Genomic DNA, 25,460 nt, shown 5'->3' on the forward strand with positions numbered 1-25,460 from the left:
CCCTCCAGTATTTACATATATATTTGTATGTTATTGAGGAGACAAGGATCTTTTCTATTCTTTACTTTGCTTCCCAACGTTGGATGCTTTGTATTGATTTGATTCACGACTCAATAAAAGACGGAGAGAAAAAGGCACTGCTATCGTTTAGAAGACTCTTTATTTCTAACACATGGATAATACCATTTTAAACCAACAAGCTGGTTGGGTAAGTAACACTAATCTTTTTTTCTTTTTTTTCTTTTATTGCATACTGAAAAGAAGAAGAAAAAAAGTAACTTCCTATAGACTAGCAAGTTAAAAACAATGTACATTTGATATATTTGACATATTAATTACATTTTATAAATATTCATTTGATGAGATATTAACAAAAAAATGTTGGCACTTCATTATGTATGTTAGATTATTGTTTAGAGTGCGAGCTGATCAGGGAGGAGAGAATGTTGGCGTGGCTCGTCTGATGTTTTCTGTACGTGGAGAAACTGCAAGAAAAACGAAACTAAGGACACTTGTGACAAATGTCAAAAGGTAGTGTGTGGGATCTACACATGGAAGGTAGAGAGTACATGTGTTGAGTAATCGATCCACAAGCGTCAGTGAATGATGTGCGGGGTTTGCCCCCAAAACAGCCAGATGCCTTGTTCAAGTGAGCCCACTTTTAGGAGAATTCGTTCATAATGATTTTACAGCATGATATTTTTGCTCACAGTAAAACAAATATTGCTTTCTAAATCAGTTTTCCCACAGATTAGCGAATGTTCATATTCTTAATTAACTGTTTTGGCCATTTTGGGTTTGGCCTATATGTGTTTCATACATGTCTAAGGTTTTTACTATGCATTGAAATACACATTGGTGATGTTTTTATAAGCTATTGTATTGATTTGTTTTTATTTTACAAAGAAAATAATTTAATATAAATAATCAAAGTTGCATCTGTAATTAGCTACAATAGCAAGTTCTGTGATTTTCGATGAACTAATACATTTTCACATTCATTACAATTTAAATTTCGTGTCCTGGTGTTTATTATTAATAACAGATTAATTTATTCATGGATTTTGATTCCAGTGGTGGCTGCATAGGATTGTTTCCAATTCGTGTTGTCCAAACATTTCCAATAACTCCAGAGCGTTGTAAAGTCCAAAAGTCAACATGTTTTGAAAAAATATAGACTTAATAATTTCTCAAATTCAAAACATGTTTTTATCTAACGAAATATTTCGCCTCAATCCATGTTTGTTGGCGTTTAGACTTTAGGCACGCACCTTCCGGGGCAGTCTAGCAGCTAATATACATATATTTTTTGTATAGTCTAGCACTATTATATATTACAAAAAAAGATTGTATTATATTGGACTATCTACGTTCGCTTGGCGCTCCGTGCTCCATTTAATCCATATTATTCTATTTTATTCTAATTGAGGATTTTGTTCGAGGAATTTGACATTTTTTAGGGTGATGACGTCATAAAATATGACGACAGACATTAGAAGCTTCATTCTAAAACCTCAATAGAAGTGTCGAATGTAAATATGACATGTTATATTTACATTCGTCTATATGCGTCTCGCTTTGTGTCCAGCAAGTTTTTCACCACAGTGAAAATGTTTTTGAAAGTCTAAACGCCAACAAACATGGATTGAGGCGGAATATTTCGTTAGATAAAAACATGTTTTGAATTTGAGAAATTATTAAATCTATATTTTTTCAAAACATGTTGACTTTTGGACTTTACAACGCTCTGGAGTTATTGGAAATGTTTGGACAACACGAATTGGAAACAATCCTATGCAGCCACCACTGGAATCGAAATCCATGAATAAATTAATCTGTTATTAATAATAAACACCAGGACACGAAATTTAAATTGTAATGAATGTGAAAATGTATTAGTTCATCGAAAATCACAGAACTTGCTATTGTAGCTGATTACAGATGCATAGTAAAAACCTTAGACATGTATGAAACACATATAGGCCAAACCCAAAATGGCCAAAACAGTTAATTAAGAATATGAACATTAGCTAAACTGTGGGAAAACGAACTGATTTAGAAAGCAATATTTGTTTTACTGTGAGCAAAAATATCATGCTGTAAAATCATTATGAACGAATTCTCCTAAAAGTGGGCTCACTTGAACAAGGCATCTGGCTGTTTTGGGGGCAAACCCCGCACATCATTCACTGACGCTTGTGGATCGATTACTCAACACATGTACTCTCTACCTTCCATGTGTAGATCCCACACACTACCTTTTGACATTTGTCACAAGTGTCCTTAGTTTCGTTTTTCTTGCAGTTTCTCCACGTACAGAAAACATCAGACGAGCCACGCCAACATTCTCTCCTCCCTGATCAGCTCGCACTCTAAACAATAATCTAACATACATAATGAAGTGCCAACATTTTTTTGTTAATATCTCATCAAATGAATATTTATAAAATGTAATTAATATGTCAAATATATCAAATGTACATTGTTTTTAACTTGCTAGTCTATAGGAAGTTACTTTTTTTCTTCTTTTCAGTATGCAATAAAAGAAAAAAAGAAAAAAAGATTAGTGTTACTTACCCAACCAGCTTGTTGGTTTAAAATGGTATTATCCATGTTTTAAAGGTTCTTCGGGAGAATGCGAACATTGTCCATTATCACCTGTTCTCAAACCAGGGCAGGCCAACTCGGTAATTCTCTGCGACTGCCATCTAGTGGTAGCTGCCTGCCTTGCCTTTCAGTTGCGTGTGGATGCTCAATGCTGAAAGTGCGGAAAACAAGTCTCAAAATCCAAATAAACCGAACAGGATCGACTCGAACAAGGAATCAATAAATGCACGCGTGTCGCCTGATCCACAAATGCACGGATTCATTTTTGCATGAGCAATTTTTGATTTATTAATGTAGAATAGAACATGTTTATTTGCAAACATGTCTGTATTTGTACAAATCGCTGCACAATCATTCAATCCCGAATTCCACAGATTCAAATCAAATGGCATTTGTTTGTGGTTAGTAAAATACATTCACAAAATGTATCTAGTACATGAATAATTGTGTGTGCATTCAATAATAATAATGAGATTAATATCATTCCATAGATAAAAAGGTCTAAAAGACACAATCAAAAGTTCAAGGAGTACACACTTGCTCATGGATCCAAAAATGCGTTGCCCACCTATTATCAACAAAAATGCACAGACCTCCTCCAACAGACTTGTGAGATGTTAATTCATCTCTATCAGCTCTGATTATTGTCTAACCACTTAGACCAATTTCTTGAGTTTTTTCCTTTAACCAAGTCTCTATAAAGCATAATAAATTACTTAAAAACCGCTATTATATTTAGCTTTTGCAGTCAGTTCAGTTCTATTTTACTCTTCAAGGAGTGTACGCCAGACAGGGTAATTACCAGTAAAGGTGGCCTCTTCTTTTCGGTCTTTGGTGTACCCCTCCTCTCGACCCTTGATTTCTTTGATAATGTCTTAATGCGTGTTTTTGTCCTGGTATTCCTGAGCAGTTTGTTGCAATCATCTGGCAAATTCACCTGCAGGCAGCAGGCTCTAGATAAAGGTAGTAACAGCAAGAGTTCCTCCCCAGTGTAGACGAGGACGCTGCTCATTGCCTTCACACCTAAACCAGCCGATTTCAGGCCTTCTCCATTAAACAATGCAAATGGAATGTACTGTTTTTTGTTGGTCCAAAATACATATTTACTGTGCATCAAAATAATCCACATGACTCCAGTTGACAAATAAAGTTCTTCTGAACACAAACAATTTATAATTGTTTATAAACAAAACAATACTTATATACATTTTAACTACAAATATTCACTTCCATACATCTCTGTGACACAAGCTCATGAGAGGGATGATGTAAGCTCATTGGTAAGGTCACGCGTCACGTTGAGGAGGAGGCAGGAAGCGCGTCATTGTTTACAAGATGAGCGGTGTACAAAAGTTCAATTGTCTTTGCTGTAGATTTGTATTTGTATAAGTATTTTTTTTTTTTAAATGATCGTATGGCGTGTGTATCCTGGATGCTTCAATCTTCGGAAACCCCAAAGAAAACGCACGCCGGGAAAAATATAAACTTTGCATCGATTGCCTATACATAAACATGAGCGACTGAAGCTCTGGCTTATCGTGTTGAACCTGGATATCAGTACACCCCAACATTCTCTCAAATATTGGAGGGCGTGCAGTAAATTTTACCCCTGAGGATTTCAGACCATTGAAAGAAACAAAGGGTTGATATCTGAATTCATCGGTTGTGCCCATGCTGTTTTCCAGTGAACTCAGTATGTGTTTTGATGAATAAAGAAACTCATATACATCTTGGATGGCCTGAGGGTAAATTATCAGCAAATTTTTATTTTTAGGTGAACTATTCCTTTAACCTTGTTGTCTCAACACTCACACTAGAGTAAAAAAATAAAGCATCATCTTCACACACACACACACACACACACACACACACACACACACACACACACACACACACACACAGAACATTAGTTCAAATAGAGGACAGCATATTTCAACAGAGGACAGCATTAAAAGCAACGAGTAACACAGAGAATAAACTGTAAAATTATAAGACATATGGAATGAGCATAAATTCCCACAACACTTCCTCATCTGAGTGGGAAATGCTCAGACAACAATATGGTCAGTACAATTACCAAATGTGATCAGCTTCAAAATCACTGTACCACAGGTCAGGACACACCCAACCACTTAAATTTATACATTTACATTTATGCATTTGGCAGGCGCATTTATCCAAAGCGACTTACAGAGCACTTATTACAGGGACAATCCCCCTGGAGCAACCTGGAGTTAAGTGCCTTGCTCAAGGATACAATGGTGGTGGCTGTGGGGATATATGGTGGTGGCTGTGGACTTATATAGGTTCCACAGCTTCCTTGTTGGCACCATTGTCACCTGCTTTGCCCTTTGGGCCTTCTTCCCAAATTCTCAGGGCAGTGTTGGTTTCTTCACTGGGACCAGGACATAGTGCTCACTGTAAGAACACTCCCCCCGCTCCCCGAACTTCTGCCACAGAGAAGTGATTCGAGCCCTCTAGGTTTCCGCCAGGGATCAACGCACGCTTTCTTGTTGTCCTTCCACATGTACACAAATGACTAAACCGCCAAGGAACCCTCTATTTACCTCCTGAAGTTTGCAGATGATACTACCATCATCGGCCTCATCCAGGATGACGATGAGTCTGCATACAGAAGGGTGGTTGAACTGTTGTCTTACACAGTCAAAATAACCTGGAGCTTAACACGCTCAAAATAGAAGAGATGATAGTGGACTTTAGGAGAAACACCCCAAAATTGACCCCGCTCACCATTCTGAACAGCACTATGGCAGCAGTGGAGTCTCCCAGGTTCCTGGGATGGTGGGAGACCCACATTGACTCCACTGTGAAAAAGGCCCAGCAGAGGATATACTTCTTTCACCAGTTGAGGAAGTTCAACCTGCCACAGGCGCTGCAGATACAGTCCTACTCAGCAGTCATTGAGACTGTCCTCTGCACTTCAATAACTGTCTGGTTTGGTTCAGCTATGAAATCAGAAGACTACAAAGGACACTTCAAACAGATGAGCAGATTATTGGTTGCCCACTGCCCTCCCTTCAAGAACTTCCAGAATGAGTTGCCTTCTGGCTGGCACTACAGAGCACTGAGCACTAGCCTGATGTTTCTTTTTCACAGGCGCGAGATGGTAAAGCCTTCAGTGGGAGATGCGGATATAAACACGTGCAACAGCAAATGCGAAACAGTGCACTTTGAGGGAAGAACTAATAAAGCAGCGTAAATTGTGTTAAGACATGGTGTTATGGACATTGCCATCTTTGATATTTACTTTAGTCACTATGGTTACAGGTTTTAGAATACAGTTGTGACTTTGGTTGTTCATTCTTACAGACTGCATTTGAACTGCTACTGTAAGCATTGTTTGAACAGTACATTTCAAGAAACGGCTGTCAATCCCAAAACTGACTGTGTGAACGTAGCCTTACTTGTGACTCCAAAAAGACAAAAACAATAATAATAAAAACAGCTGAGCTATTCCATATACAACCGGTGATGCAATAAAAGACATATGTATTTTGAACCATGCCCAAGTTAGACTTGTTTTTACAAAGCAAAACACTTTGCAGGAATAATGGAATAGGCTACACAATTTATTTCACACACAGTTAACTATTAGTGGTTGCCTGGTTGTGCTTTTATAATCTTGATTTTAATGCAAGAAAGACGGTTACATTTCATTCTCAATGCATCAGCACCTTTCAACAGTTAACAAAATGTAGCAAAAATTTAAATGAAAGAACACATTACAATAAAATACATTTCTAAAAGTATATTTCTATTACTACTACTACTACTACTACTCATCACAAGTGTTCCTAATAACTCTTGAATTTCTACCAAAAAAAATGTTTTCTCCCCAATTTGGTATGATCAATTTCCAATGCGGTCTAAGTCCTCATGGGGGCGTAGTGATTCGCCTCAATCCAGGTGGCGGAGGACGAACCGTCAACCCATGCATCTTATCACGTGGTTTAATGAGCGCATTACCACGCGCCCCACCGAGAGCAAACCATATTATAGGGACCACAAGGAGGTTACCCCATGTGGCTCTAACCTCCCTAGCAATCGGACCAGTTTGGTTGCTTTGAGACCTGGCTGGAGCATGCCATATTGTGTATATATATAAACTGTATTGCACCCAGCACATGCTGGATTCGAACTCACGACTCAAGGGGTGGTAAAATTGAATTTATCTTAAGGTTTACCTGAAATTCACACTCTTTAGAGCGTTGGACGTAAAGATGAACCTGAAGAGCTCTCTGAGACATTTTTCCACAATGCTTTTTTAAAATGAGTTGACTGGGTACTTGATGTGGTGAAACTTTCCCCACATGAAGGCTGGTGGTATGGATTATCTCCATTCATTTTCAGGACTCTTGAATGAATGAAACTCTATACACATTATGAACAGTTGCTAGGTTTTTCTTTAATATGGATTCTTTGGTGTATCTTTAAGTTGCCAGCTCCAGCAAAGGCATCGCCACACTCAGGGCACACATGAGTTTTCCCACTAGTATGAATTTTCTGGTGCTCATTAAAACGGTGCGGGCATGAAAAACTCTCTCCACAAAAAGAACACAATTGAGGGTCCTTGTGAATTTTCAGGTGTGCCTTCAGGTCTGATTCAGAGCTAAAACTTTTATCGCACTGATCACAGTTAAATGACTTTGCTCCAATGTGCACAGACTGAATATGATTTTGAACACTGTTCACATATCTGAATCTCTGTCCACATAAATAGCATGTGAAAGGTCTCTCTCCAGTGTGAACTCTTAAGTGATTTTTAAGGCTTTCTTTCTGTGGGAAACTCTTTCCACACTGAGTGCATGTGTAAGGCTTCTCTCCAGTGTGAACTCTTCTGTGGACATAAAGGCATCCTTTTTGTCTGAAACTCTTTCCACACAGATAGCAAGTGTAAGGCTTCACACCAGTGTGAACCCTCATGTGGGCATTAAGGCTTGTCTTTTGTCTGAAACTCTTCCCACACTGTGGACATGTGAATGGCTTCTCTCCAGTGTGAATTCTTATGTGTTCCTTTAGGGTTATTCTATGTCTGAATCTCTTCCCACACTGAGGACATGTGAAAGGCTTCTCTCCAGTGTGAATTCTTAAGTGTTCCATTAGGGTTAATTTACGTGTGAAACTCTTTCCACAATGAGGGCAGGTGACATTATTTGTGTCTTCCGTGCTTTGAGTTGTTTGTTGTGAGGAATTATTTTCAGTCTTTGAGAAAACAGATTTTTCTACAGTTATGGATGTTTGAAGATCCTGATTTTTCTCCTTTTCATTCAGTTCTTGACTTTCCACTTTCAGGCCTAAAAGAACAACAAAAAGTGAAATATGAATCAGAAGTGAAATGACAAGAAATTTGTCCAGCCATATGTTAGATGAAGGTCTTGTTAACCCTTTCGCATCAAACCGGTATGATCTGTAGTCAAGCTGCTGTTTACAGGCAACAGAGGGACTAAAGCTGTTGTCATAATGAACCAGCAGCTCAAATAGTCTTTTCAACAGATATATTTATATTATTATTTATTATTATACACTATCTTTATTTTTCTAGGTAAAAAAACTTTTAGACAATCACAAAATATAAGTATAAAGCCACTAAAGTTAGAGCGCACTGTTTTGATGCAGCGCTGGGGCCATGATTTCTGACATCATACAAAAAATCAGTGTTGTGTTTTGTTTAACTTTCTAATGTGTGTGCTTCTCTCCTGTGTGTGCTCTGTGTGACTTCTTAGGACCGAATCACCGATTGCCTCGGTGATTTGAAGGATTGAATAACTCCACCCCTCAGTGATTACGGTTGGCTGACTAATTGACATGCTTGGCTTATAATCGGGAGAGCTGCTCTCAGGAGGAGGGTTGTGTGACTTCGGGCTGGTGACATATCTCCACGCTCCCAGACCAACCGGCAGATCAACGAAAGCCACAGCAATACAATCGTGTTATGTTATTTTCTTACGTTAACTTGGTTATGCAATTAGTTTCATGCAGCAACTTGTAGGGGTAACCTGTCCTTTCTTTTGAATACTATTTTGACTTTGTTTCTTTGTCAGTGTAGTTGGGTTTATTGGTACGTACAGGTATTTTATTTTCATTGGTTAGGTTATGTATTTTCTTATTTTCTAATGTGCATTATTTTTCAATAATTCAATGTGCCGGAGTTAATTGTTCTGCTTATACCACAGTTACCACACCGCAAGACATCGTTCAGGGTTTTATCTCAACACACATTTTCTGTTTTTTTTATCCCTAAAATGCTCTTGTGAGTGGAACTACTTTCTTCCACCATGGATTAAGCATCTCACTTTGATACAGTCCAGGCCTTCATTACTAGTTCGTAAACGTCACTTTAGAACTAGCAACAGAGGATTGCGAGTCCTACTGGAGTAACAAGGTAGTGTATTTGTGCATACGTGCTGTGTTTGTGTGAGGAGTTTGAGTGATCAAAAGAGAGAAACTCAGAAACTGAGAGAGGTTGCATGTGGGATTACTTTTATTTGTTGCAGCTCTAATCAGAAGTAACATCGCTTCAAAAACGCCAAGAAGTAAGTTTAAGCACACTTCTGAGCAGCAGCGAGTATCACCATTTTTTTATATAGCTATTCCGTTGTAAACCTTAACAACCATTTTTAACCCCATTGAGCTGCACACCACTGAGGTGTGCACTGACATGACGGCTCTGTATTTTACTTGCAAGTGTGTGCATAATGCTTCTATGTATGCGTGTCCACTTGTGTGGTAGTGTGTGTGAGAGCGAAAGAGACGGGGAGCGCAAGGGTTCTTCCCATAGATGTTTCAGATTATATAGAAACTATTGTATTGATCAAGTCGTGGGGGTGCTTTTACATCTCTATGTGTGTTGCCGTGCGTGTGCGTGTATGTATGTGTCAATGTCAGCGCGTGTGAGGGAGATGACTGCGAGAGAGAGAGAGAGAGAGAGAGAGAGAGAGAGAGAGAGAGAGGGAGGGAGGGAGTGCAAGGGCACCTTTCAACTGAAATTTAAATAAATTTAGGATATTATCGACTTTATCTAGGTACATTGGATAAGAATAACAAAAATGTCTTTGTTTTATTGGTTATTTTGCTATGGTTGCCTGTACTGTCAAACAATCAGAATCAGGCATTCAAAAGACCTGTGGTAGAATATGTTTTATTCCACAGGTCTTTTGAATGCTTGATTCTGATTGGTTGCCAGATGTTCTAAGGTGTGCAATTATTCTCTAGTAAATGCATGGCTATGAAGTATTTCCAGGTCTTGACCACATAAGGTTTCGATATCACTTCACTAAATTATTTCAGTCATTTCAAAGAGCCATACAGGCTACCACAGCAAAATTACCAACTAAAACGCAGACATTAAGTAAATCCAATAAGAATGGCAATGTAAATAACATAAAAAATGTTTTTCAATTTCGGTTGCAAAGTGCCCTTACGCTTCTTTTCGCTCTGGTCTCACCCACACCTACACATGATGACATGCACATAGAGACGTGACAAACAAGGTCTTGGTATCAAGGCACCCCTACAACTCAATCAGTAAACCAGTTTCTATATTATCCCAAACTAATAATATGCAAATATTTCAATTTATTTCACCCTAATCAGCCTCCCATAGTGGAAAGCACCCTTGCGATACCCCTACCCCTCTCTTTCACTCTCACAAACACACACACACTCTGGAGCAAAGTCAGTGCACCCCTGTGACTCAGTGGGGTTGTAAACAGTTGTTTAGCTACAGAAAAACTATACAAGAATGGCGACACTCACTGCTGATGAAAAGTAAACTTACATTTGGCAATTTGAAATAATGTTATTTATGAAGAGAGCCGCATCAAACACAGGTATTTCCACACGCATTCTCTCTGTTTCAACCTTTCTCTTGTTCACACACGCACTACATTGTTACTCCAATACTGAAAAGCAGCGTGTCCTCTATTGCTAGTTCTAAAGTGACATTTTCGAACTAGTAAAGAAGGTTCGGGTTGTATCAAAGCAAGATGCTGAATCTGTGGTGAAGTGAAAAAATCTTGAAATAAAACCCTGAATGATGTCTTAAATTGTGGTAACTGTGGTATAAGCAGAATAAATTACTTCAACCCATTTAATTATTGAAAATGAATGCACACCCGAGGTGTTACTGCCCTGCCTGTTGTGGCCACATTACTACCTTGGGTGTGCAGTATTTTTCAATAATTCAGTATTTAGAGGGGTCACGTGACGCTTTGAGTGTTAGTCTTCGCTGATGTTCTTCCTCTTTTGTAAGTCGCTTTGGATAAAAGCGTCTGCCAAATGAATAAATGTAAATGTAAATGTAGTCACTTAGAGGAGCAATCTGCTTCACTTTGCTACAATTATACTTTAATATTAACTGGTGAGAACTGAAATAGTTTCAATTTAGAAAAAGAAGGACAGTTGTATCTTTTCTTAAGTGTAAAAAAGTTGATATAGTGTTCCTTCAAGAAATGCAAATTTCTTCACAGGAAGCTGAAAAACTTTGTAGGGTATGGGGTGGGCATGTGTTTTGCAGTGCTGGTTTGAGTAAGAGCAGGGGAGTCATCACATTGATAAGTAAGCATTTGCAATTTAATTGTCTCAAACAGACTAAAGATAATTTAGAAAGAGGCATTATTGTTTTGGCTGAAATACAGGGGCAAAATCTTATTTTCGCTAATATTTATGCATCCAACATGGACGATCAGAACTTTTTTTTATAGATCTTGAGGGAAAGTTACAAGCAGCTTGGATTCTCCATGATATGGTTTTGGGTGGAGACTTTCATCTTTTAATGGATCTGGTCCTTGATCAGAGTGATGCAATAGTGTGTAGACCCTTTAGAGCAACATTGACACTATAGACCATGAGTAAAAATCTTGGTCTTACAGACATTTGGAGACTTCTGAATCCATCTGGGAGAGACTACACCTTTTTTCATCAGTTCAAATATTTACTCTAGAATAGATTTGCCACTGATTGCTCAATTGGGAATATTTTAGTTTCAGATCATGCTTTGGTGTGTTTAGAGGTGTTGCCACATATAAAGAAAATAATATAGATGGCACTTTAATACATCCCTTCTACAGGACCCCGCATTTCAACAAATGTTAAAGACAGAAGTTCATTTTTATGTAGAAACCAATTGGTCCTCTGTGTGCATGGAATGGGAGGCACTTAAGGCAGTTCTTAAGGGGTGGATCACACAATATTCCTCACTCATTAAAAAAATCAAAGCACAGGAATTCATTGAAATTGAAAAGATTTTTTAAAGTGCTGAATCAGAGTTGAAGCGCCAAATGTCCTCCAATGGTCTTGAAATGGTCTAAAATATAAGTACACTACAATTTTGTCACAGAAGGTAGAGTTTTGCTTATTAAAGGCAAGACAGACATACTTTGAGTTGGGAGTTAAGACAGGGAAACTCTTGCCAGATACATAAAACAGAGTTTTTTTTCCCACCATTCCTAGAGTAAAGTCTTCTGGAGGCAATATATTTATCTTTGCCACAGATATTATTAAGGCTATTTAAGAATTCTATTTTGATCCGGGCCAGATGGTTTGCAGCAGAATGATTTAGATCTTATGTCACAAAACTGGCTCAACTTATGTTAGAAGTTTACACTGTCATTAAAGAAAGGTGAACTACCGCCAACCATGGCGCAAGCCCTGATCAATCTCATTCTTAAAAAGATAAAGATCCAAATGAAAGAAAAAATTACCATTCAATTTCCCTGATCCAGATAGATGTAAAAATATTGTCTAAAATTCTAGCTAATTGATTAAGCGGAGTAATTCCTTAATTTACACATGTAGATCAAGTGAGATTTATTCATGGTCATAGTTCTTCTGATATTAGATGTTTTATAAATATTATGTGGTCAGTAGTGAATGATCAATCACTAATTACTGCCATCTCACTTGACGCAGAGAAGGTGTTTGATTGGGTGGAATGGGAACATCTTTTTAAGATTCATGAAATGTATGGGTTTGGGAACACTTTTATTGGGTGGATTAAGTTATTCTATAAACATTCATCAGTGGGAGTGCAAACTAATGGATTCATTTCAGATTATTTTTGTCCTGTAGGGAAACTGGCAAGGCGGTCCTCTATCCACTTTGCTGTTCTGTCTAGCCCTGGAACCATTAGCTACCGCAATAAGATTAGAGCATGATTTTCCTGGTATTTTAACAGGAGGTGTGGTGCATAAACCTTTACTCAATGCAGATGATATATGAATATTTGTCTCCTAAACTAAAACATTTATGCCTAGATGCCATAGAATTATTATTTCTCCAAAATTTCAAGATACAGGGTGAACTGTTCTATATCGGATGTTCTTGCTCTGACAGCATATTGCCCTACCACAGCTTTCAACCTGGCATCTTTCAATGGCCCAAGCAAGGCATTTTATTTCCAGCAAATCTGAGATATTTAGTTCACTAATTTTGACCCATTAATGAAAAAGTTCTTGTGTGATGTTGATAGGTGGGCTTCGCTACATTTGTCTATGGCTGTGAAGGTCAATGTTATAAAAATGTATTATATCTCCAAATTCAATTATTTACTGCAGTCTCTCCCTCTAGAATTTCCTCTTTCTTATTTTAAACAATTTGATAGAATATCAAAATGTTTTATTTGGAATGGTAAACGACCTTAGTTACATTTCAGTAAGTTACATAGACCAATTGACAAAGGAGGTTTAGGTCTCCACAACATTTTGTGCTTTTAATTATAAAAAGGACTCAAACAATATAAGTTTGTTATTCACAAGAAGCATTTGATGACATCGACCATGCTTCACAAAATAAATTAAAAAAAGATCTCAGAAGACCTACAATCAAGAATTGTTGATTTGCATAAGCTGGAAAGGGTTACAAGTTATCAGTTAGACAAACTCACTATAAATGGAGATGATTTAACACTGTGGCTACTCTCTCTAGAAGCACAATGCAGAATGCTCAATGAGGTAAAAATAAACCCTGGAGTGACAGCTAAAGTCTTGAAAGAATCATTGGAACTGGTTAACATCTCTGTTCATGAGTCTACTATACAGAAAACATTAAACAGGAATGGTGCCCATGGCAGGACACCACAAAGGAAGCTTCTGCTTTCCAACAAAAACACTGCTGCACGCCTGAAATTGGCCAAAGATCACCATGACATTCCACAATGCTACTGGGAAAATGTTTTGTGGGCTAATGAAACTAAGGTTGAATTGATTGAGAAGAACATGCAGCATTATGTATGTTGTTAAAAGGTCACCGCATACCAACAAGAAAACATCATCCCAACGGTGAAGCATAGTGGAGGGAGCATCATGATTTCGGGCTGCTTTGCTGCTTCTGGGACCACTAGCATCACAGAGGGAAAAATTCATTCCAAACTTTACCAATATTTCCTACAGGATAATGTCAGGGTGGCTGTGCGATAGCTGAAGCTCAGCAGAAGTTGGGTGATGCAGCAGGATACTGACTCTAAACATCAAAGTTACAGAAAACCATTACATCAAAAACCATTACAGAATGGATTCAAAAAAAGAAAGTCCACCTTGTGGAGTGGCCCAGTCAGAGCCCTGACCTTAAACCAATAGAGATGACTTAAGATCAATCTTGAGATTGATCTCAAGAGAGCCGTTCACACCAGACATCCTAAGAATATAGCTGAGCTGAAGCAGTTCAGTTCTGGAATTATAATCCAAAAATCCTTTAGAACATTGTGCAGGTTTAATCTGCAGCTACCGGGAAATGCTTGGTTGCGGTTGTTGCTGACAAAGAAGGATCTACCAGTTATTATATCCAAGGGTTCACTTAATTATTTTACAGCACTGGTAAGGTTTAATGGGATGTTTTCAATAAAGACGTGAAACATTATAATTGTTTGTTTTGTTAGCTTAAAGGGATAGTTCACTCAAAAATGTTAATTCTCTGATTATGTACTCACCCTCATGATATACTATGTGTATAGGACTTACTTATGAAGAATACATTTGAAGAAAAATAAAAACAAATCTTAGCTCAGCAGGTCCTTAAAATGCAAGTGAATGGCAGGGCTCCAGACTAAAAAAAAATTACTTAGGAGCCATTGGCTCCTAAACAAACATTAAGGAGCCAAATGGCTTTTTTTATTAGCCAAATCACAGAAATTCAGAAACAAGATAGACAGCAGAAGAAAAGGAAGACAGCTGATAACCTAATAATAGGTGGATTAATGAACTGTATACAGTATATAAACCCAGTGTCAAAAGCTTGATCTCATAAATATAGGAAATAAATTATTTTACAATATTGCCATAGTCTTTTACTGTTACCAGATGTCCCAGACACAGAGACTACAAGAACGCAAATTGAATGAAATCCCAGATGCAGTTAATTGTGCTACTCCAATCCCAATCAATAATGACCAGAAGGAAAAAATGTGGTATACAATATGGGACTTTTAATTATAAAGAAACCAGAAATACACATGGGACTCTTTTGAAATGTCGGCACACCCAGTTGTGAGCTCACTGACGACTGATTCGCTGAGAAAGTGAATCTGATTCAAACTGCGCTCATGCGTTCAAACCCTATGTTCTTTTCGGGTGAATTACGAAAAAGATCTGGTTCAAAAGAGTCATTTGGTCACAGCTCTCTCATGCTGGGTTTGTTGTTGTTGTGTGCGGTGCAGCGAGCTCGGGTAAAAAGCGGCTTGAGACACACTGGTGAATGTTCTAATGATGTTTTTAATAACTCACAAGATGATATATGACAAAACCGTATTTAAACGCAAACAACCCAACTGTCATCAATGGTGACTAGATTTTAAATTATAGTTGCAATAAATTATTTTTGGTTGCATTTGTGACCATTTTAATCGCAGTCTGGTGATCTGACTTTTGAAGCTCCAAATATCACAGACAGTCAGCATAAACGTCATCAATACGACTTATATTCTTAAGATAAACAATCACTTTGTGTGAAAAAAGATAAATATTTAAATACTTTATAAGTATAATCCAATGCTTCCGAGAGGGTTGAGTTCAAATGGTCTCTCCTGTGATGTATTTGCGTTGTCATGATACAGAGGTAATCTCACGTTCTCCGCTCGGTTGAGACATCCAGGATAAGCACACAAATGCACAAACGTGCCTCAGTTCTCGTGTGTTTCAAATGCCAATGCGATTATGTCAAACACGCTTGCCACTGCAGAACGGAAGCATGATTTAGAGTTTAAAATGTACTTAAATAATTTTATTTTTTTTTTACACCAAAAGCAATCGTGTTGAAGTAGAAGACATTAATTTAACAGCTAGTTTCTTATGGATGACATTAATGCTGACGGTCTGATTTTTGGAGCTTCAAAATCCGATTCTTGGATCACCGTCCACTTGCAATTTAAGGACCTACTGAGCAAAGACATTTTTAAAATTTTCTTCAAATGTGTTCTGGTGAAGAAAGAAAGTCATACACACCTGGGATATCATATATTTTGAGTGAACTATCCCTTTAAGCACATTTGGTCTTTTTCAAAACCTTGTGAGCATCCTCTGAAAGCAGCATTTTAAGACATAATCTCGCCTATGTAGAGCGTTCCAAGGTATTTCAGTAAGGATGCTGTCTTAGAAGACAGCTGTCTATGCTCTCTTTGGAACAGACCCGTGATGTGGTCACATGCGTTTTGACTTCCTCCATTTGTGTTTTTTGTGATCCAATCAAAGAACATTTGTGAACCATTTTTCACCTTTGACTTGTAATCACATTACATGAATGTATCTCAGTATCTGAGATACTGAAATCACACTTCAGGAGCTATTAATGAAGACTCAAGAATGGACACAAACCTATTTGTTCCTCAGTTTCTTCATTTTTCTCACTGTGTGGTTCTGGATAACCCATGTCCTCTCTCTCCTCTTTGATAAAATCCATCTTTGCAGTAGTATGTCAGAAATTGTTGACACACTTTGCAGTTTGTCCTGCTCTTCTGGAAACTCTTCTTCAATTCAAAGATGACAGGAATATTCAGAGCATTTATTGCTGAATTGATTTGGGATTCACAATCACTGTGTGGTAGTGATGATCAGACCTGCCAACATTCAAAATAAATGTCAGAAATTCTTCTGTATTAACACCTTTAAGCCTTTCTGCTTTACATTTTAAATGTACAAAACACATCTAAATAAATGTAACAGTAAAAACAGATAGAAATAAGAAAAATAAAAGGAAGTAAAATGATTCTATTGGTAAACGGCTACAGTCAGTCACCCTCATTACCACAGACACTTATCAGGGCAAACATAACTGATAAAAAAGAAACATCAAGGACTTCAGAGATTATTACACTTTGGCTATCGCAGAGCAAGAAATAGTCTGTTTATCAGTCTATTTCACGTTCTCAATACTCAGAAGATTGTAAAGCAGACGTGAAAGCGGTATTAATAAACTTGTACTCAGAATTATGTCTATTAAATTGTAATGCATAGAAATTAAACATTATCAAAACTTGCAGTGGGGATTTAAAAGGCACGAATTGTAAATATAGCCCAGTAACATCCTCACACGAACCTGCAGCAGCTGATACACAACAAACATAAATATAACGAGAAAATGTGTTCCTGTAACTCTGAGATCTCTGCTAAACCAACACTCTGAACATATTAATTCAAGTAATCTCAATATCTACTGACGGAAAGTAAAAACTAAACCTGTAAATGAACAATACACAAACATTTACAACTATCAGCACCTCATAAAACGACACAAAATGATTTCAATAACATGTTCTTGTAGTTGGAAAACGTTTGTAAAGGTTTGCAGCAATCTTGAACGTTTTTCATAGTTTTAATCACACTAAAAGCTCAAGACAAACCTGAAACAGAGCAGACCGTTGAATCGCGGATTTATGACGTCACACCAACACAGCAGTTAAAAATTCAAAATAAAGGTCCTTCATACTACCTATTTCTTAAATCACACACCGCATTGTGGACATATAAAACAATATACAAAAAATTAGAGTGGGATCTGGGGGGTAAAACTGTAACATTTGGCCTAATATAGTATATTTTCCGTTAATTAAATAATATAAAAAAAATATGATGACCATTTCATAATTTTACAAAACACACCTAGATTTTAAGAATAATATGTTTTATTTTATATGACCAACTTTATCAATATGTCTCAGTTTCATCAGGCAATTCTGAGCAGAATATGAAAACCAGTTAGGGTTGGTTTAATAACAAAATTTTGGCTTCTGTAAGATACCAACCCTCGGAATTGATTCTAAATCGAACTAACAACCTCAGATTACAAATGAAACTTCATAAAAAATGATTTTCAGATACAAAAGTGAGTTGCATGTCTTTTTAAACATTTCAAAATTAAGGATAACACAAACACAATGTTATGAGATTTTAATTCCTCTAACAGATGCAGATTTTTTGACAGGAATACAAGCACCGTTTTATTTTTATTTTGTAACACTCATGCAACTGGACACAGACATTATTTTATTCAAATATGAATATAACTATGATTATTAAAGGTTTAGTTCACCCAAAAATGAAAATTATCCCATAATTTACTCACCCTCAAACCATCCTTGGAGTGGTAGTGGTCTAAGCACATAACTGGTAATCTGGTAATTAGAAGGATGCTAGTTCAAGCCCCACAGCCACCAACATTGTGTCCTTGAGCAAGGCACTTAACTTCAGGTTGCTCCAGGGGGATTGTCCCTGTAAGTTGCTTTGGATAAAAGTGTCTGCCAAATGCATAAATGTAAATCCTTGGTCTATATGACTTTCTTCTTTCAGCCAAACACAATCGGTGTCATGTTAAAAAATATCCTGGCTCTTCCAGCACCTCCATCAAAAAAGTAATCCTCACTGCTCAAGGGGGTTAATAAAGGCCTTCTGAAGCAAAGAAAAATATCCATATTCATAACTTTATAAACTATAATCACTGGCTCCCGGTAACAGCTGTCCACGCGTTCACTGGCTTCCTCTATCCTATGCGCTTCCGTGTTCATCCCTTCTCACCAGAGCTTACACTACGCCTACGTCATGCGCCGGAACACAACTCTCTCGTGAATGAGTGGACGGCTGTTATATAACCCTTTAATATAAGCCTCTAAATGCTAATAAGCCTCTAAACGCTAATACAGTCACATCCAATGATGTTAGACATCGTCTGGCATCTCAATTTATTAAAAATTTCAAGGGATACCAATCGAAGATGGCTGCCTGATCAGACGTGTTTGTTTGAGCCCTCGCACCAACTGTACTTAGTGCAAAAAGGACTTTTAGTTATCTGTACACTGTGTTTGCATTACATCTTCAAGTTAAAGTGTGCCTTTGTACTGAGTCGCCATGGGCCGTAAACCTGGCTATTCAAATTACTCTTCGGTTGTTGCCAAGCAAGCTAGTGATAACACGTACTCGCTACCCAGCGGTGGCCATTATTATGTAGTCTCTTGTGCGATTGAGGAAGATATGTTTGGTTTAGCTGAAGAGGAGTTTCACCCTAATCATGTCGATCTCAAAGATAAGAGCAAGTGAAGATGCTCAAGCTGATATCTCGTCGCAGCTTTTTGGCATAATGCAGTTGATCAACAACTGCTCTAATGCAATAGATAAAAGATGACTTGTCAGCTGAATTGAGGGCTGTTGTTGAGACGGTCACAAGTCTTGAATGGCATATGGTTGATGTTGAATGGCCCATAGCTCAGATGCAGCGGAGGATGGATGACATGGAAACATACGTGAGAAGACGTAATCTGAGGACATTCGGGATTCCAGAATCTGCACGCAAAGACATTGGTTAAAATCTGCAATAGTGTTCTTCCTAGTGCACAGTACAAACTCCCAGATGTTATTGATGTGGTCCATCATCTCGGGAAGATTCAGCAAGGTGGTATGGAACGACCCAGAGCGACCATTATGCAATTTTCCATTCGCTATTACAGAGACGCTGTTTGGAAGGCTGCAAAGAATTTTTCACATCTGAAAGATAATGGTCTGTGGTTCATGGCGGAGTTTTTGGCAGGAGATCGTGAAAGAAGGAAGCTGTGGCCGGAGGTCCAAAAGGCACGTTCGGAGGGGCAGACGGCATATTTCGTTGGAGGCAGAGCTTTCTAATGCTCAAACATGAACATCTATAATGTATATTCAGACACATGATCTTCAATAAAAACAACATAATTTAATTCTGTACCAAGTTGCTGGAGGCAGATGGACCCTACTGTACATGACAACACGACATGACAAGTTTTAATATCACATAAAATGCGAAAAAAACACAATGGACATGTAACTAATATCACTGTCCACCTCTGTAACAGCAGATCTTCATCTTATAATGCACATGAATAATCATGTGTGGTCTGCTAAAGAACATTACATTAAATCAATGGAAAATGATGACAACTTTGGGAGATACTACAATTGAAAGAGGGTCTATTAATACAATGAGACCATCAGCAACTGTGATCTGATTCTAAGTTTTTAGAAACTCCAAAGTGTGTACATCAAATGGTATTAAAAATAAAGGTATTACATTCAGTTCACATGACGTAAAAAATAAAATTATCATTCACAGATCATGGTAAATATCATTAAAATGAATCTTAAAATAAAATATACAGCAAACCTATAGCCTATTATCACAATATTAATAGAATATGAATGTTATACTCATAATGAAGTTCAGTGCAAACAAATAACGTAACGGTCGACATATTAAATATAAATATAGGTGAGAGAGGTCTAATATTATTGTTTAATTAAGCTTTTATATGTACGGTAGGACTTTGTATTTTTATTAATTAAAAAATTCACGCACTGATTCAGTATAATTTCTGTCAAGCAAACTCTCAGTCCTACACCAGTGTAGCTCCTATCGCTATTACGAGTGAAGATGAAATAATGCTTGTTTGCATTAAAACTTCATGTTCTGCTTCACTGAAATATGGCACGCCTTTCTTGGTTGAGTGAACTAACCCCATGCAGGTGCTCTGGAACCCACAAACCATGAGTAAGCAAGTTTTGGGTTACTCAACCAAAAGTTGAGGGTATAAGTGATGGTAAATTAACCCTGCTTTCTGGAATACACTCCAGGGCATTGTATACACAAGGATAAATGATGTAATGGAAGACAGGTGGGAACAGTTGGTAGTGATGAGGGCAGTGAATTATGGTAAATGAAGTCTGGGGAAACAAAAGAAGCTAAACACAAGGTAAAACAACAGAGAATCATAACAGAACCCTCCTCTAATGGGTGGGTTCTGATGCCCAAGGAAGGCTGGTAAGGGAGGCAGTGTCAAGATGGAGTCAGAGACCAAAGAGGCCGGAGCAGATCAGGCAGAAGCCCGGGAGACCAAGGACACCAGAGCAGATCAGGCGGATGGCCGGGAGACCAAGGAGACCAGAGCAGATTGGGCGGATGGCCGGGAGAACAAGGAGACCAGAGCAGATTGGGCGGATGGCCGGGAGAACAAGGAGACCAGAGCAGATTGGGCAGATTGGGCGGATGGCTGGGAGACCAAGGAGGCCAGAGCAGATCAGGAGGACGGCCAGGAGACCAGGGAGACCAGAGCAGATCAGGCAGATGGCCAGCAGACCAGGGAGACCAGAGCAGATAAAGCGGACGGCCAGGAGACCAGGGAGACCAGAGCAGATCAGGCGGACAGCCAGGAGACCCAGGAGACCAGAGCAGATCAGGTGGACGGCCAGGAGTCCCAGGAGATCAGAGCAGATCAGACAGATGGCCAGGAGACCTAGGAGATCAGAGCAGATTAGGCAGGTGGCCAAGAGACCAAGGAGATGACCTCAGGGTAGGGACTGGGTCAGGAGGCCTGGTAGGTGGCAACAGGGCTAAGACAGGGTCACGAGGCCTGGGAGATAACCACAGACTATGGACTGGTGCCGCGGAAGACTGAGGGCGGAGCCATGGAAGACTGAGGGTGGAGCCGTGTGAGGCTAGAGGGGTGGAGCAGTAGCAGGAGGAGCCGTGGGAGGCTAGAGGGGCGGAGCTGTGGAAAGCTCAAGACCAAGAGACCTGGATGAATTATCTTTGTGGTCGTGAGCATGGCCAGAGACTCGGGAATGACCTTTGTGGTCATGAACTCAGGCAGAGACTCTGGAATGACCTCCATGGTCGTGAACAAGGGCAGGGACTCTGGAATGACCTCTGTGGTCGTGAACACAGGCAGAGAATAGGGAACGACCTCTGTGGTCATGAACACAGGCAGAGACTCGGGAACAACCTCCGTGGTCGTGAACACAGGCAGAGACTCGGGAATGACCTCCGTGGTCGTGCACACGGGAAGGGACTTGGGAATGACCTCTGTGGTCGTGAACATGGGCAGAGACTTGTAAACGACCTCCGTGGTCGTGTACAAGGGAAGAGACTTGGGAACAGAAGCCTTTCTTCTCCTACAGATGGCAGCAATTGGCAACGCTGGCTCTGGGATGGACGAGGCTGGCAACGTTGGCTCTGGGATGGACGAGGCTGCAACGCCGGCTCTGGGATGGATGAGTCTTCCAGCTCATGGCCGTGGCAGGTGTGGGCATTGGCTCGTTAGCAGTGGCAGGCATGGGCATTGGCTCGTTAGCAGTGGCAGGCTTGGGCATTGGCCCGTTGGCCAAGGCAGGCATGGGCGCTGTCTCCTTGGCCATGGGCTCTGGCTCGTTGGCCGTGGCAGGAGTGGGTGCTGGCTCGTTGGCACGACATGGCATGGAGCAGACTCAGACATGGCTGTGACATGGCGTGGAGCAGACTAAGACTTGGCTGTGACAGGGCATGGAGCAGACTCAGATGTGGCTGTGACAGGGCGTGGAGCAGACTCAGAATCCGTGATTAGGCTAGGGAGAGGTAGATCCTCTGATGCTAGAGTTTCAAGGGTTAACCTAACGTATTGCCTCCAAGTGAGGTTACTCTCCTCAGGCAATTCCTTCCAACAGTGAGCAATGAATCCGATCCGATAAATGGATATCAGGTGGTAATCAGCAAATCCCCTGTAGCTGGCAATGGTGCAGAAAAGATGGGAGTATTCTTTGATGGGTAAATCCACCTGGCTCAATTGAATAAAGTAAGCTGCTAGACCCATTTTGTATGGTCAGTTGTTCTGTAATGTTTGAAGGATGTCATGAGAGCGGTATCTAGGTATAGCAAACTTTAATGATAAATAAATCAAAATACAAAAACAGGATAAATGCTGGAACAGGACAAGACTGGGAAACAAAAGCAAACGTCTACAAACAAGATATCCACCGGAACATGAACTGGAGATAAACACAACAACTGACCAAAACAGAGCACCCATAAGGGCATTATATACACAAGGATAAAGGAGGTAATGGAAAACAGGTGAAAACAATTGGCAACATTATGGGGAAGTAGTCCAGGGAAACAAAAGACAGAGGCTAAACACAAGGTAAAACAATAGAGAGTTATAACACTCTGGTTCCATAACTCTTTTTGCATAATGTGGCATAAAGTTTGCATAAAGGTTAATATGTGCTAATGTTATGTGACCTATTTTTTTTTTTACACTTTTTGACTCTTTAGGGATATTTCTTATAACAGGTTAATAGTTATAGTGTTTGTGAGTTCTTTTAAATGTATTTTTCTGTTGTGTCTTCGAATGCCACGGGTCTAAGAAATGCTGTTAAATTCAAGGCCTTGTTTTTGTTTACAAGACAGTTTGGTTCTAACTTTGTATTTTTTCAAGAGTCTCATTCTAAATATAATTATAGTAATTTTTCAAAAATTGCAGTGGAGCAGTGAGATTTGGTTTCATGATTCAGAACATTCAGCAGGGGTTTCCTGTTTGAAAAATAACTTTGCAGGTGATGTTTTACATTCATACTGTGATGAGTCTGGACACTATTTTATTAATCCTAAAGTGTTATAATCTGATTCTTATTGTAGTTAATTTGTATGGCTATAATCTTATATCTGATAATGATCAGTTATTATTTAGACTCAAGGATTCTTAAAGGCCTAAGTGCATATGGACTCTGAGGTATAAGCTACCATGCTGAATTGTGAACTCAGTCAAGAACTGTTAATGTGAACTGCATGTCCAATTAATTCTGAAACTGGTGGGTTGCACCCCAAATGAGTTGAAAAAAATGTAACTGAATTTGATTGAACTGAATACAAGTTTTGAATGTAGTGACTTATTTTTGTCATGCTAAAGGAGCCCTTGAAAAGAGAATTGAGTATTTGAATTTCTGGGATATTTTTCTTATAAATGTTTATTTTTTTTGTGTTGAGCTGTGCATATGTGAATCATTAATGCTTTGTCCTCATTGAATGATAATTTGTTCAAAAAGTAATAATGGTTTATGTGAATTGAGCCTTGCTGTTTGAGTGTTAATACTTCATTCACATGTTAAGGGTTCCAACTTCTTTAAATGTGTGAATCCTTTATATAGTTGACTGACTCAAAGATTGAAGACATTTAGTAGGTTTAATCATCTGCTTGGCACGCCAATTAATTAGGTAAATCCGTTACAGGGTTAATAGGTACGTTTCCCTTATTACTGTTTTTTTTTTTTATTTATTTGCAGGGGAAATTCAGGGGCTGTTTTTTTTTGCACTAATAGGGAATGTGGTCTTTATCATTTTATTTTTGACACACAATACATTTTTACCCCATAAAGGAAGGTCATTTGTTTTCTTAAACGTAAGAAATATGATATAGTGTTTCTTCAAGAAATGCATCTTTCCCCGCAGGAAGCTGAAAAATTTGGGAAGATACGCATTACTTTATGGAGAGCTTATGACCTACTAGTTAAGTCTTGCCTTAAGAACAGTTGGTGCCCAAATTAAGCACTGACTTAGTTATAAACTATCTAGTAGTTACTAAGCCCTTAGTGTGAACTTTACATCCCAACTTGAGAACTTACTGCTGGTGCAACCCTACCCTGGTGAGTTTAGAGGTGCTGCCACATACAGAGAAATATAAATCATCTAGTTGGTGCTTTAATGTATCCCTTTTGCAAATTCCTGAATTCCAACAAATGTTAAAGGTTTCAATCAATGTTTATATGGAGATCAGCTGGTCCTCAGTCTCCTCTGTGGGTGTGGCTTGGGAAGCACTTAAGGCGGTTCTTAAGGATCAGATAATACAGTATGCCTCATTTATCAAAAAATCAAAGAAAGAGAACTCATGGAGCTGAAAGGGAATATTAAAAGTACTGAAGCAGAGCTGAAGTGCAAAATGTTGTTTGATGGTCTCAGAGAACAGACCCTATTGAAATACAAATATAATACTATTTTGTCACAGAAGGTGGAGTTTTGGCTATTCAGGGCAGTCGGGGGACAAAGCAGGGAAGCTTTTGGCTTGATATATTAAGCAGAGAGAGTTTTTTTCCCCCTCAGTGAAATCTGCTGGTGGTGAAATATTTACCTCAGCCATTGATATTAATAATACTTTTAAAGAATTCTATCTTGATCTCTATAGTTACACATCTTCGTCTACTGATGAAAATATTAGAAACTTTGTGGAACCATTAAACTCCCTAATCTGACCACTGAGCAAAATAATTCTCCTGATTGTGAGATAAACTTGGAGGAGCATGATGAGGTAATTAAGGCCTTGCCTACAGGCAAGCCTCCAGAGCCAGATGGCTTTGCCACTGAATTGTTTTATATCTTATGCTACAGATCTGGCTCAACTTTTGTTAGAAGTTTATACAGAATCATTAAAGAATGGAAAGTTTCCGCCAACCATGACACATTAAAAAGATTCTTAAAAAGGACAAAGATCCAAGTGAGTGTAATAATTATCATCCAATTTCGTTTGATCCAGCTAGATATAAAAATATCGTCAAAAATTTTGGCCAACTGATTAAATTATGATATCT

The 25,460-nt window shown here is 38.7% G+C and overlaps 1 protein-coding gene across 3 annotated transcripts in view; it reads right to left on the reverse strand.

The window, feature by feature from the left end:
• Positions 1-25,460, reverse strand: part of LOC127644559 (gastrula zinc finger protein XlCGF7.1-like) — a 120,009-nt gene that overhangs the window by 68,705 nt on the left and 25,844 nt on the right. The window contains exons 1-3 of one of the 3 annotated variants that reach the window (XM_052127781.1): positions 17,456-17,490; positions 16,431-16,672; positions 4,651-7,922 (exon numbers count right to left, since the gene is read on the reverse strand). In XM_052127781.1, coding sequence (XP_051983741.1) covers positions 7,009-7,922; positions 16,431-16,515 — 999 coding nt within the window. In that variant the 5' untranslated portion in view covers positions 16,516-16,672; positions 17,456-17,490 and the 3' untranslated portion in view covers positions 4,651-7,008. Of the gene's footprint in view, positions 1-4,650; positions 7,923-16,430; positions 16,673-17,455; positions 17,491-25,460 lie in introns of those variants that run through there. The other 2 variants (XM_052127780.1, XM_052127782.1) reach the window with 2 other exon arrangements.

This window comes from Xyrauchen texanus, chromosome 6, assembly GCF_025860055.1.
Source record: "Xyrauchen texanus isolate HMW12.3.18 chromosome 6, RBS_HiC_50CHRs, whole genome shotgun sequence".
NCBI classification, from domain to species: Eukaryota; Metazoa; Chordata; class Actinopteri; order Cypriniformes; family Catostomidae; genus Xyrauchen; species Xyrauchen texanus.